The sequence below is a fragment of the Culex pipiens genome, chromosome 1 (assembly GCF_016801865.2).
Source record: "Culex pipiens pallens isolate TS chromosome 1, TS_CPP_V2, whole genome shotgun sequence".
In the NCBI taxonomy this organism is placed as follows: Eukaryota; Metazoa; Arthropoda; class Insecta; order Diptera; family Culicidae; genus Culex; species Culex pipiens.
Window position 1 is genome coordinate 120329065 of NC_068937.1, and position 12487 is coordinate 120341551.

Consider the following 12487-nt stretch of genomic DNA (forward strand, 5'->3'; position numbering starts at 1 on the left):
TTCGTTGGAGGAAAAGTGGTCTATATAACTGTATAACTGAATAACTGTATAACTGAAAATGTAGCAAATCTCAACACGTGGTGCATTGAGGATTGCAGCAAATGTATACCGAGCTGTGCTAAATTAGCCTCAAACAGACAGGCAACTACCAACAGTAGTCGCCGCATCAGCCAACCCGACCAATTCCCTACGCTAACTGCCGTATTCTACGCTCTACGCCTAGTCTACTCCCGAAATGTTGCAGACAGTCCCGTCCTGCACTGCCAACCAACAAGAAAACAAAACTTCAATTTGTCGTTTTCCGGTTCGCTAGATTGCCACCAAGACCAAGGCAGGTCCTGGTTTAAAACACCGCCGACGACGTTCCCGGTCACGGTCGGCTGACTATTCCGCCAAGTTGCATGCTATAGCTATGGAGGCAGAATGTGTAGCCTTGTACAGCAAGAGTCCTGGCGCGTTACAAGCCACCATTACATGTGCAGAGGCATGGCTTATGACGACCCGGCGGCAGCATCCTGTACAACATCCACTGTTGCGATATGGCATGGCAAAAAGCGTCCCCGTACTGCGCATGACCAGTTCCCGTCGACTGTGTTGGTGGACAACAAAAGTCATCCTCTAGTCAGCCGATGTAACGCCGTGGTTCTGCGAAACTCACACTCACTACACCGAAACGGTTTCGGCTGCGGGGAACTCAGCATGCCTGAAGCGGCGGAGTGTCCATCAATCGTGTCAAACGCGACCGCCGACGATGGAACAAACAAAACATCCCCGCAGCTTCCCCCTTTTTTTCTCGACAAGGTACCTTGCGACAGGATTGTTATGGGCAAGCCATCAAAAGTGCACGCTACGCGATGCACGATGCGATTCGTTCTGGTTCCGAACCGGTGCACATCGTGTTACGTGTATACTGTACACAGGTACAGGACTACGCTGCAGAGCGAGCTGCCTACACGAGCCTGAAGGTCTCCTCTACAGAGAAAAGGTGAAATCAGGTGAGCAAATTTTTACTAACTAGCTGTTCTGTGATGTCTGTTTTGTAATCAAGTTGCGATTGGTCGCTGTCTAACTAGGTCCCATATAAGCTGACTTATCTTTTTAATAGAATTCGACATTGGGTCTTATTTCACAACATAGCATAAACATAAAAAGTGTCGTTTGATTGTCTGCGCTCATATAGGTCCAACGAGATATCGCTTCTTGTCTAGCATAGTAGATAAATAACCCAGGCAACAGCACACCAAGCGCTAGAGCTGATAAGAAATATAATAGAAATGCAAAACAGGTACTGATAAGAGCATTTCCCAGTTGATTGTTTTGTTTAGGCGTCAGAGTTGTTTTCAGTAAATTTTAGGTGTGCCAGCTCGGATCGGATATATTCGTAATTTTTCATGCCTAAAGGGAAAGTCCGTATGGTACATTCCATTGATTTCTGAATAGATACGCAGCAAAGATAGAGCCTTAGGCTAAAGTTCTGGTCAAATGGTTCTTCAAACCTACCTTCCAATCACCTCGCACAGCTCGTACACATCGTCGAAGAGGATTTCGTCGTCCGCCATGGTGCCACCTCCTTCCTCCGGTTCCAGTTTGCTCTGTTTAGTGTGTTACAGCTTTTCCTCAATATAACCTCCCGAATCCGAGACTTCCTTCTTCCTTTCTTCCTGCTTCTTTCCGATTTCACGCACCGTCGCCTCGAATAACGACAATACTCTCTACTCTGCACCTCTTGCACCTTGTTTTGCTTTCGCCTTTCCGCCTTGTACCCCCACCACCACCAATTCAAAAGATAAGCGCCTTCGCGCCTCGTGTAGCTCCGTCTAATTATTATTCAACTTTTGTTTACTCTCTTCTGTTAGTGCCGTTATCACTTATTTTTGATTCTCTTTTTTTTTTTTTTTTTTTTTTTTGTTGGGTTGAATCGCTTGCACGTTACGTCACGTTCAGCAGAATCTCCGCGATCGCGACGACGACCCGAAGTCCGGAAAACCTCGCGCGAAAATTATAAGCGAGATTGTTAACTCAAAAAAAAACAAACTAACAATAAAAAATTACCGATGAACAGTATTTTTACAATGTCCCGAAAATCAAAGATCACTTTAATCGTGACGACCAACGACGTAGCACTTCCGCTTCAAGAGTTGTTCACATTTTTAAGATCTCCAAACTGGCGCAGAGGGCGCTCCCCCCTCACAAGGCCAGCTGCTTTCCACCGGCGTCCACCGGAGGGACGAAACACTCACCGGGGTTGCGTGCGCCGGTGTGTCTGCTCGGTTCGGGTTTTCCTGTAACACTGACCTGCTTGGAACTTATGGGGCTTCCTGGATCCTTGGCAGAATCCTGTGGCTCACGAATACCGTTACAGAACCCCGTGTGCGTTACAGCACACACGGTTGCTGGTCTCTCACGACGCCGGGGTGAGTTCCGGCTTGTCCACAACCCCTGCGCAGCCTCCCTCAATCACGGCCGCACACTCACACACTTGGAAACCCACTAGACCGTGTCTACTTCTGTCAAATCCGTGGTCGCGGACTCCGATGATCAATTACGGTCAACCTGGGGATGTCTTTGAAAGCTTCACCGCATTCTGGAACCCGTTAGACACTTATATTTCTGGGTATAGACCAACTAGCACTTGTAGAACCGAGCTTCAAGGCAGTGTTTTTGCCAGGCTTACGTTTCGGAGGGTGGGGCACTCGACCCTGGAAAATCTGATTAGTTGGAGCACCTCCAGTGACACAAACCCACCCTATCTTACACTGCTCAGAGAGATGCTGGCACAACTGGTCAGGTAGATCACAGCAGGCGTTCGACCCAAGTTATAAATCCGAGCAATCCATGGAAATTACACTGCCGTGAAAATTTCAGATCCGTCACGAAGAAAAACACCAGCCCCAATACACGCGCACACACATACACAAGAAAAAAAGAAACTTGAAGAAGCTTCCCCAACCCACAGTATCCGATTCTTCTTTTGAGTGAACTTCAAAGGAAACTGCCCGTAGCACCGATTCAGGCGTCGTCCAAACCTAGAGCACGCACTTCCACACACACTTCCGGTACTTCCGGGCACGTAAGCACATCAAAACAACGGACGCGGATAGCAAAAGCAAGAACACAGCAGGCCAGGACACCTTTGACAGGAAGCGTACAAGAAGCACAGATCTCTCTCGTCCCCGGAGTAGATTCTTCACAATCCTCGAGCCACTCAGCGCCGGTCACTCATTTTCACGTGCCCTCCCCCTTTGGGCTCTCCTTGGGTGGAAAAGTCCGACCCACTCACACGCTGGTGAAGGATCTCACCAACACACACACAAGTGTGACACCGTCGCAAAGTCAACAACAACCACTTGGCACCAGACTTTCCTGTAGGTAAACAAGGCCAAGTCGTCCATCGAACCGCTTTTGGGTTTCAATCCAGTTGGAATAGAGTTATCTACGTGCGCATGTATTGCGTGTACGTACACGAAAAAGATTGAGGTTAAATTTTGTACCGGCCAGCAAAACAAATGGCGTGCTAGTGTGCGTGAGAGCGGGCTTAGATAACTCTATTTACCTTCGCACCGATCTTGTTGGAATCACCGCGCAACGGGACGGTGAACAACCTGGAACCAACGACCGGGGGACGACCGAAACGCGAAAATCTAGATGTAAATAGAGACGGAGACCGTGAGCAGCAAAAATTTTAATGTAGGGCGTTGATGGGAGTATCGAGTGAGCGAGACGGCAACCAAAACATTGGCCGTATGCGGGTCGCATCGGGCTACGGGAAGGAACGAGATGGGGCGAAACGTCAAATGCGCGAGATAACACGGACGGTGACGTGTGCGTGCGGGTGAATCGTAGCAAGCATAAGGAGAAAGTTCCAACTGGAACGCGAGGAAGGTTTGCGTCTTGGAATGCGTTCGTTGGAAACGGTTCAGTGGAGCAGGGGTTCTGGTAACAAAACGTACTGACTTGAAATTCAAATAAACCGTGGTTACACCACCACCAAATTTGTCCAATTTGCGTTTCCCAAGCACGGACTTTACATTCAAGCATTCAGTTGTTGATATTCTTCAGCAGCAGTGTTAGATTTGCTTTTCTCAAACCCGGACTTCACATTCAAGCATTCAGTTGTTAATATTCTTCAGGGCATCTCCAGCGCTGGGGTGCAAATCAAATTTGCACCCGGCTCATGAATACCGAGATCAAATTTGCCACCTTGAAAAAACTCCGTCATCCCCACCGCTAGGGTAGCAAATTTGCCACCGAAACAAGCCCACCGCGGGGGGCAAATATGGGTTTTTATCATTTTTTGCTCTCGCTTACCTTCAAAATCAATAATTATGTGTTGATTCATGCCTAGAAATGCTAAAAGTTTATTAAACTTTTTAATCCTATTGAAAATTTCAAAGAATTTCATTTTTCGAAAATGTCGAAAGTTTAACTATTTGCTACCCGATTTGATTCCCACCAAATTTGCTCTCGAGTTTGCCCCCGAGTCTCCCACCGCGCGTAGCAAAGCAGGTATCAAATTTGATCTCAAGTTCATCTGTAGAAGAAAAATATGTGTCGGTACCTGTCGGGTACTCATTTTCTGATACCCGACAAGTACCGGCAAGCCGGGGGGCAAAGTTTTGAATGCTTTTTATATGTCTGCTCTCTTTATGATATGTATGATGTATGATTCAAAAATTCAAAAATTCAAAAATTCAAAAATTCAAAAATTCAAAAATTCAAAAATTCAAAAATTCAAAAATTCAAAAATTCAAAAATTCAAAAATTCAAAAATTCAAAAATTCAAAAATTTAAAAATTCAAAAATTCAAAAATTCAAAAATTCAAAAATTCAAAAATTCAAAAATTCAAAAATTCAAAAATTCAAAAATTCAAAAATTTAAAAATTAAAAAAATCAAAAATTCAAAAATTCAAAAATTCAAAAATTCAAAAATTCAAAAATTCAAAAATTCAAAAATTCAAAAATTCAAAAATTCAAAAAATTCAAAAATTCAAAAATTCAAAAATTCAAAAATTCAAAAATTCAAAAATTCAAAAATTCAAAAATTCAAAAATTCAAAAATTCAAAAATTCAAAAATTCAAAAATTCAAAAATTCAAAAATTCAAAAATTCAAAAATTCAAAAATTTAAAAATTCAAAAATTCAAAAATTCAAAGATTCTAAAATTCAAAAATTCTAAAATTCTAAAATTCAAAAATTCTAAAATTTAAAAATTTTAAATTCCAAAAATTCAAAAATTCAAAAATTCAAAAATTCAAAAATTCAAAAATTCAAAAATTCAAAAATTCAAAAATTCAAAAATTCAAAAATTCAAAAATTCAAGAATTCAAAAATTCAAAAATTCAAAAATTCAAAAATTCAAAAATTCAAAAATTCAAAAATTCAAAAATTCAAAAATTCAAAAATTCAAAAATTCAAAAATACAAAAATTCAAAAATTCAAAAATTCAGAAATTCAAAAATAAATTTATGAATTTTTGAATTTTTGAATTTTTGAATTTTTGAATTTTTGAATTTTTGAATTTTTGAATTTTTGAATTTTTGAAGTTTTGAAGTTTTGAAGTTTTGAAGTTTTGAAGTTTTGAAGTTTTGAAGTTTTAAATTTTTGAATTTTTGAATTCTTGAATTTTTGAATTTTGAATTCAAAAATTCAAAAATTCAAAACTTCAAAACTTCAAAACTTCAAAACTTCAAAACTTCAAAACTTCAAAACTTCAAAACTTCAAAACTTCAAAAATTCAAAAATTCAAAAATTCAAAAATTCAAAACTTCAAAACTTCAAAAATTCAAAAATTCAATTTTTGAATTTTTGAATTTTTGAAGTTTTGAAGTTTTGAAGTTTTGAAGTTTTGAAGTTTTGAAGTTTTGAAGTTTTGAAGTTTTGAAGTTTTGAAGTTTTGAAGTTTTGAAGTTTTGAAGTTTTGAAGTTTTGAAGTTTTGAAGTTTTGAAGTTTTGAAGTTTTGAAGTTTTGAAGTTTTGAAGTTTTGAAGTTTTGAAGTTTTGAAGTTTTGAAGTTTTGAAGTTTTGAAGTTTTGAAGTTTTGAAGTTTTGAAGTTTTGAAGTTTTGAAGTTTTGAAGTTTTGAAGTTTTGAAGTTTTGAAGTTTTGAAGTTTTGAAGTTTTGAAGTTTTGAAGTTTTGAAGTTTTGAAGTTTTGAAGTTTTGAAGTTTTGAAGTTTTGAATTTTTGAATTTTTGAATTTTTGAATTTTTGAATTTTTGAATTTTTGAATTTTTGAATTTTTGAATTTTTGAATTTTTGAATTTTTGACTTTTTGAATTTTTGAATTTTTGAATTTTTGAATTTTTGAATTTTTGAATTTTTGAATTTTTGAATTTTTGAATTTTTGAATTTTTGAATTTTTGAATTTTTGAATTTTTGAATTTTTGAATTTTTGAATTTTTGAATTTTTGAATTTTTGAATTTTTGAATTTTTGAATTTTTGAATTTTTGAATTTTTGAATTTTTGAATTTTTGAATTTTTGAATTTTTGAATTTTTGAATTTTTGAATTTTAGAATTTTTGAAATTTTTTGAAATTTTTTGAAATTTTTTGAAATTTTTTGAAATTTTTTGAAATTTTTAGAAATTTTTTGAAATTTTTTGAAATTTTTTGAAATTTTTTGAAATTTTTTGAAATTTTTTGAAATTTTTTGAAATTTTTTGAAATTTTTTGAAATTTTTTGAAATTTTTTGAAATTTTTTGAAATTTTTTGAAATTTTTTGAAATTTTTTGAATTTTTTTGAAATTTTTTGAATTTTTTTGAATGTTTTTGAAATTCTTTGAAATTTTTTTGAAATTTTTTGAAAATTTGTGGAAATTTTTTGAAATTTTTTGAAATTTTTTGAGATTTTTTAAAAATTTTTGAATTTTTTTGAAATTTTTAGATTTTTTTTGAAATTTTTGGAAATTTTTAGAAAGTTTTTGAAATTTTTTGAATTTTTTTGATTTTTTTTTTTGAGATTTTTTGAAATTTTTTGAATTTTTTTTGAAATTTTTTGATTTTTTTTGAATTTTTTTGAATTTTTTTGAAATTTTTTGAATTTTTTTATTTTTTTATTTTTTTTCCGTGCTTGATTCGATTTTTCCGTGCATAATTCCATTTGAAGCGGTAGCAAACAGACTGAATACCGGGTAGCAAAGTGAAATCCCGAAGAACTGAGAGCAAATTTGCTACCGCGACAGGTACCGCGATGGGGTTGACGTCGGGTGCAAATTAGCTTTGCTTCGATGTTTGCACCCAGCGCTGGAGATGCACTCAGCAGCAGTGTTAGATTTGCTTTTCCCAAACCCGGACTTCACATTCAAGCATTCAGTCGTTGATATTCTTCAGCAGCAGTGTTAGATTTGCTTTTCCCAAACACGGACTTCACATTCAAGCATTCAGTCGTTAATATTCATCAGCAGCAGTGTTAGATTTGCTTTTCCCAAACCCTGACTTTACATTCAAGCATTCAGTTGTTGATATTCTTCAGCAGCCGAGGGGCGTGACAAAGGCCTTAATATATTAATTTTTGCTATTTAATACATTAAGGAATTAAATTCCTCATGTCATTTGACATTTGACAGCGCCACACCTGCTTTGAAAATATTGGGTTGCTTTGTGTCTCTTTCGTGCGCTCGGCTGTCAAGTTTGTTTTGGTTTCGCGCTTGGTCACGGTGGATAAAAAAGAAGCGGAGGAAATTCTGGAGCAGGACGATGCAAAAGTGCCATAGGCGGAGAAGTTGCAGCCGGCGGATTTTGATTACATTGGCAGGCAGCAAATCAAAAAGCTGGTAAAGTGCGGTTTCATCGATGACGACATCCTGGGACGCGCCTTGCGTCGGACACTAGCAAAATTTCTTTGCAGCTGGTGGTGGCTTGTGACAGCGATGCCTTCAACAAGTCGACACCGGAGGAAATGAAATTCTGTTGCCCACTCACGCTCGGATGCTGGAGTGATTAATCCGGCAAATGGTTCAACTAGCTGGCCACTTTAACGCTCGCAGGTTCAGGATCAGGGGTCAAGGAAGAGCAACCAGGAGGGAGTGGACCATTATAATTATCAGACCATCAGGGTTGGTTACTCGAAGTGGCCTTCACTTACGTTAGGTGGTGACTTTTTTGTAGATTTTATTGAAAATAGACAAATAAAATAACTCAACTCTGTTGTTTCATTTATTTCAACAAGAATCGCATCAATTGTGGAACCGACGACGGTCGTCGGTGGAACCGTGTTGAGTTGGTAATTTCCTGAAGTGTCTGGAATAAATATACCAAGTTGCCGATCGCTAAGAACTTTGTCGAGGACGTGAACAAACACACCACTTTCCGTTCCCGGGAAGAGTCCTCATCACCGTCAACCAGCGATTGCTTTTCCACCGGGCTCATGGTAGTACCGGTGATGGAAGTCGTCACGGGACTAACGGAGGTCAAAGACGGTGATAAGGGTGGCAACGGTAGGGACAACATCGTGGGCCACGTTGAACATGCCCAGCAGTTTGGCGGGAGTGGCGACGAAGAAACCAGACCAAATAAATAGGACCATTTTTGCCGAAATATGTGGCCCGTGGGAAGAATTGGAGTCGAGGATACGTTTCAGCAAACGCAGCATTCAGGTGTGTCTCAATGCGCCGCTTCCGGCTGGGCCAGTTTCGATATCGTCCCTAGTACGTCCTGATCACTGTCCGGGATGGCTCTGCGCAACTTTTCCGGTTTGCCTGTGCCGCGCTGGCGCTTATCTGCTCAAGCTGCTCTTCGAGGACGCAATTTTTTGACCAAACACAACAACAAACACGCGCGGTGTCAAACTGTCAAATCAATGTAGTGTAAGGAGAGGTGGCGTTGTTTTGACCGTAAACAATCGTTAATGTATTTAATTCCTGCCGTTAATTAATTCAATAATTTAATTTCTTACTACTGTCGCGCCCCTCGTCAGCAGCAGTGTTAGATTTGCTTTTCCCAAACCCGGACTTCACATTCAAGCATTCAGTCGTTAATATTCTTCAGCAGCAGTGTTAGATTTGCTTTTCCCAAACACGGACTTCACATTCAATTTGCGTTTCCCAAGCACAGACTTTACACTCATGTTCTCAACGGTTGCATTTGGAGAGGGAGAAGAGGAAGATTGCAGGGATTTCTTTCTCATTTACAGCGACCCATCTAGAATGAGAAAAGGGGAATTTTATTGTTAACAAGAAAAAACACAAACTACCTTACGCACGTTCCGCCGCCTACTTCTTCTTACCCTCCTCGCCGACGAACGGGTCCAGCTTTTCGTTCATCAGCGCCAGCGACGACTCGGCAATCTTGGCCATCACTTCGGCTAGCTTGTGCTTCGAGTACAGCTTGTATAGCTGCCGCTGCTCGGACCCGATCACGTCCGCCAGCTGTAGGCATTCGCTGAACCGTTCCGACAGGGTGAAGATTTGGTGCAGCAGCAGCACCACGTCGGGGATACACAGCTTGCGCAGGCTGTCCATCTGGACGGTGCGGTGGCGCCAGTCTTCCTCGTTCAGGTCGTCGTTTTCCTTGCCGCCGTTGTCCGGGTCCATCAGCCAGCCGCGCTCGGGGAAGAGTAGGATGTTGTACAGCAGATCGCGCGTGACCGTCGTTTGTTCCTGCAGCTGAGCGTGCCACCGCTCCAGGTCCATGCGGTACGTTTGCTCGCGGTGCTCGGACGCGATACGTTCGGTGAAGTTGCTTGACTTGACCAGCTGCGGCCGCTTGGGTTTCATGTTGTAGTAGTACTCGACCCAGTCATTGTACCCGTCGATGGCCGCCAGGTACGTTTGGTGGCACAGATACTCCTTGATGCTGACCTCCTCCTTGTGCGGCAGGTCGTCCTTGGAGCCGTACGCGTTGATGATCTGCTGAATGGTGTCGGCTGGGACCACGGCGAACGCTTTGCGAGCTGCCTCGACGTTACGTTTTGCGAGGAATGCCCGGATCAGGGCGTTCGTTTGCCACAGAAGCTCTCCGCGCTGGTTCGGGTAGAACACGAGCCACTCTAGGGCGGAGATCTTGGACTGATCCAGCGGAGTAAGGTCACCTAAAGATGAAAAAAAAAATCGATATTAAAAGTAATAACTTCACGTCTGAAAGAAACTCACCTTCTTGCGGCTTCCCGTCGGCCTCGTCCTCCTCCCGGTTGCGCACCTTCTCGACCGTGTACACCGTGATGGCCGGAACGTCCAGCCCAAAGTTGTACGCCTCTTCGAGGGCTCGTTTGCGGGCGGCACTTTCCTTGATTGTTTCCAAAAAGTTAGAATACATCAACAGCTGCAGGTCGGCGGGAAGGGCCGCCGTGTAGAATGCCACCAGCTGGGGATCGCCGAACCGGATCAGGCACTCCACGTACCGCTTGATGACACGGTCGCCGATGTCCTCCTGGCACTGTTTACCAATTTGACGCACGAACAGCACCAGATGGGTGAGGAAGCGTAGAATTTGCGCAGTCAGCGGGAAGGTTGGATCGGCGAGCCACTGGTCAAGTTGGCGCATAAGCTCAGGGATGTCGTCCAGGATGAGGTACTTCTGGATGACGCGGTCCACGTCTCGTGCTGTGACCTTTATGCGTGGATTTTTGTGCGCTTCAAGCTCTTCGAAGATTTGCTCCAACGACATTTTGTTGTTCCAGTACTTTTCCGGCATTGGAAGGTAACTCTTGACGCAGTGCGAACGGATTTCACTCTCAACACGGATGTCAATCTGGACTTTCAAATACGCCCACAAAACATCAGACCAGCTGTGTTCGCCGAGAACGGCCAGCAGCGCGTCCAAATGGCCACAGAAGGCCCCAATCATCGCACGAGAATATTCATCGACGGTGCGACTTTCGGCCATTTTCCAGGCAAACTTTTTCCACAAATCCCGGCGCGGATTGCCCTCAATGGCCTGCTTCAAATTTGCGACAAGTCCGGCCCCGAAAGTGGCCGCCGCCGGTTCGTAGTTGGGATCGTGATGCAAGCGCCAGCCTTCCAGAATTGCGGCACGCCACGGTTGACCGCAGTGCTCGCAAAGGTTTTGGGCGTCCTCGATGCGACCGAAGCGAATCTCCTTGAAAATTTGACGCGACAGCCGACCTTGATCTTCCTGGTCCAGATCGTGCAGTGGACGCCGCTCGCGAGCCGGAGCGTCCGGATCCAAGCTCTTTACGATTTCCCGTGAACTTCCAAACGCCGTAAAACCAACGTTCTGCAGCTGGTGCAGCGTGTTCTCCCAGGCAATCGTCCGATCGGTAAAGTGACCAACCTGCATCCGGTTCTGCTCCAGCGCTGTCTGCTCAAGCCAATCCACAATCAGCTGATACTCGCGGAGGTTCGAATTGGCCGTATACAAATGCTCCACAATAGCCCGCTCGCTATTCCCCAGGACCAAATCGTCAACCTCCAAATCCTCCTTCTGCACCACCAGCCGGTCCTTGTAAAGCGCAAACAGCAACTTCCAAGTGTCCCTCTCAACGCTCAACCAAGCTTCCTCCGCCAGCACTTTTCTCTCCCTTCCAACAGGCGCCCCTCCCGTTATCTTCCCGATCCCGCCCAACGCTTCGTCCAACGTCTCGATCAAATCCTCCACCGTCTCAAATACCTCCGACTCGCTGCTTCGCCGCTGCAAAACCTCCAAAAACTGGCCAAACAGCGCATCCGCCCGGTTCTTCACGTTAGCTCCGGTCACGCTGGTCAAACTCCCCGCCAAACTCAACCGACTGCCGGACAGCTGCTCGCGCGTGTTGTTCGCGTCCAGCATGAAGCTCCGGATCTCCTGCGGCCCGACCGTCACCGACAGGTCAAAGTCCATCGCGCTCGAATCGTCCAACGTTTGGTGGAGATGCGGGCTGCGGAATTCACGGTCTTTGGCCCGAAGCAAGCCCCGCTTCGACTTGACCACGGACTCGTCCAGCAGCAGCAGCGAACGCTCCAGTTGGCTCATTCTGATTCGGTGTAAGTTAGGCGGCCACTCCGGCGGGAAATTTCAAGCAAAATTGTTTACGATCTTCTGCCGGAAGAGAGCGGCAAAAACATAACCTAAAAAAATATTAGTTGCGAATTATTTTCTGAAAAAAAAAACATTTTTACGAAAGAGATTTAGCGTACCGCTAGGCGCAACTTAGTTGTTGCTTTAGTAAATCGCCTTTTTAACTTATTCTAGCTAGTTTAGACACAATTTATCAGCTTTTCGCGCAAATTTACCGGGAATGCAAGTTACCAAATGCGTTTGTGTAGAAAAGTTTTCTGTTTTTAACCGAACCAAGTTGACAGCTTTGGCTTTAAACATCAATGACATTTCGTGAGTTACCCTGTGGTAGACCGGCACCGGGCCGCCATCACAGCAAATGCAGCAAATTCGACGCCAACAGTTCAAAAGGTGTCATGTATTTAAATCGAGATTTAAATACATTCTCACACTCTCTCGATTATTTCACTCCCCGTCGAAAAATAATCTGGTAACATTATCGAACACTTTCATTTTTTAAAGGGTTAAAATGGATCAAAATAAAAATTTGTATGCA

General features: G+C 42.6%; 2 protein-coding genes across 14 annotated transcripts in view; both read right to left on the minus strand.

Moving 5' to 3' along the window:
• Positions 1-3780, minus strand: part of LOC120423960 (peripheral plasma membrane protein CASK) — a 539239-nt gene extending 535459 nt beyond the window's left edge. For 5 of the 13 annotated variants that reach the window (XM_052709499.1, XM_052709496.1, XM_052709495.1 and 2 more), the window contains exon 1: positions 1501-3420. In XM_052709499.1, coding sequence (XP_052565459.1) covers positions 1501-1559 — 59 coding nt within the window. In that variant the 5' untranslated portion in view covers positions 1560-3420. Of the gene's footprint in view, positions 1-1500; positions 3422-3553 lie in introns of those variants that run through there. The other 8 variants (XM_052709511.1, XM_052709516.1, XM_052709513.1 and 5 more) reach the window with 3 other exon arrangements.
• A 5359-nt stretch (positions 3781-9139) lies between these two features.
• Positions 9140-12227, minus strand: LOC120423964 (nuclear pore complex protein Nup107). Its single transcript, XM_039587952.2, has 3 exons — positions 12072-12227; positions 10089-12002; positions 9140-10027 (listed from the first exon to the last, which is right to left on the minus strand). The coding sequence occupies exons 2-3, from the start codon at positions 11905-11907 to the stop codon at positions 9210-9212; spliced, it is 2637 nt and encodes an 878-aa protein (XP_039443886.1). The 5' UTR covers positions 11908-12002; positions 12072-12227; the 3' UTR covers positions 9140-9209.
• Positions 12228-12487: the final 260 nt, after the last annotated feature.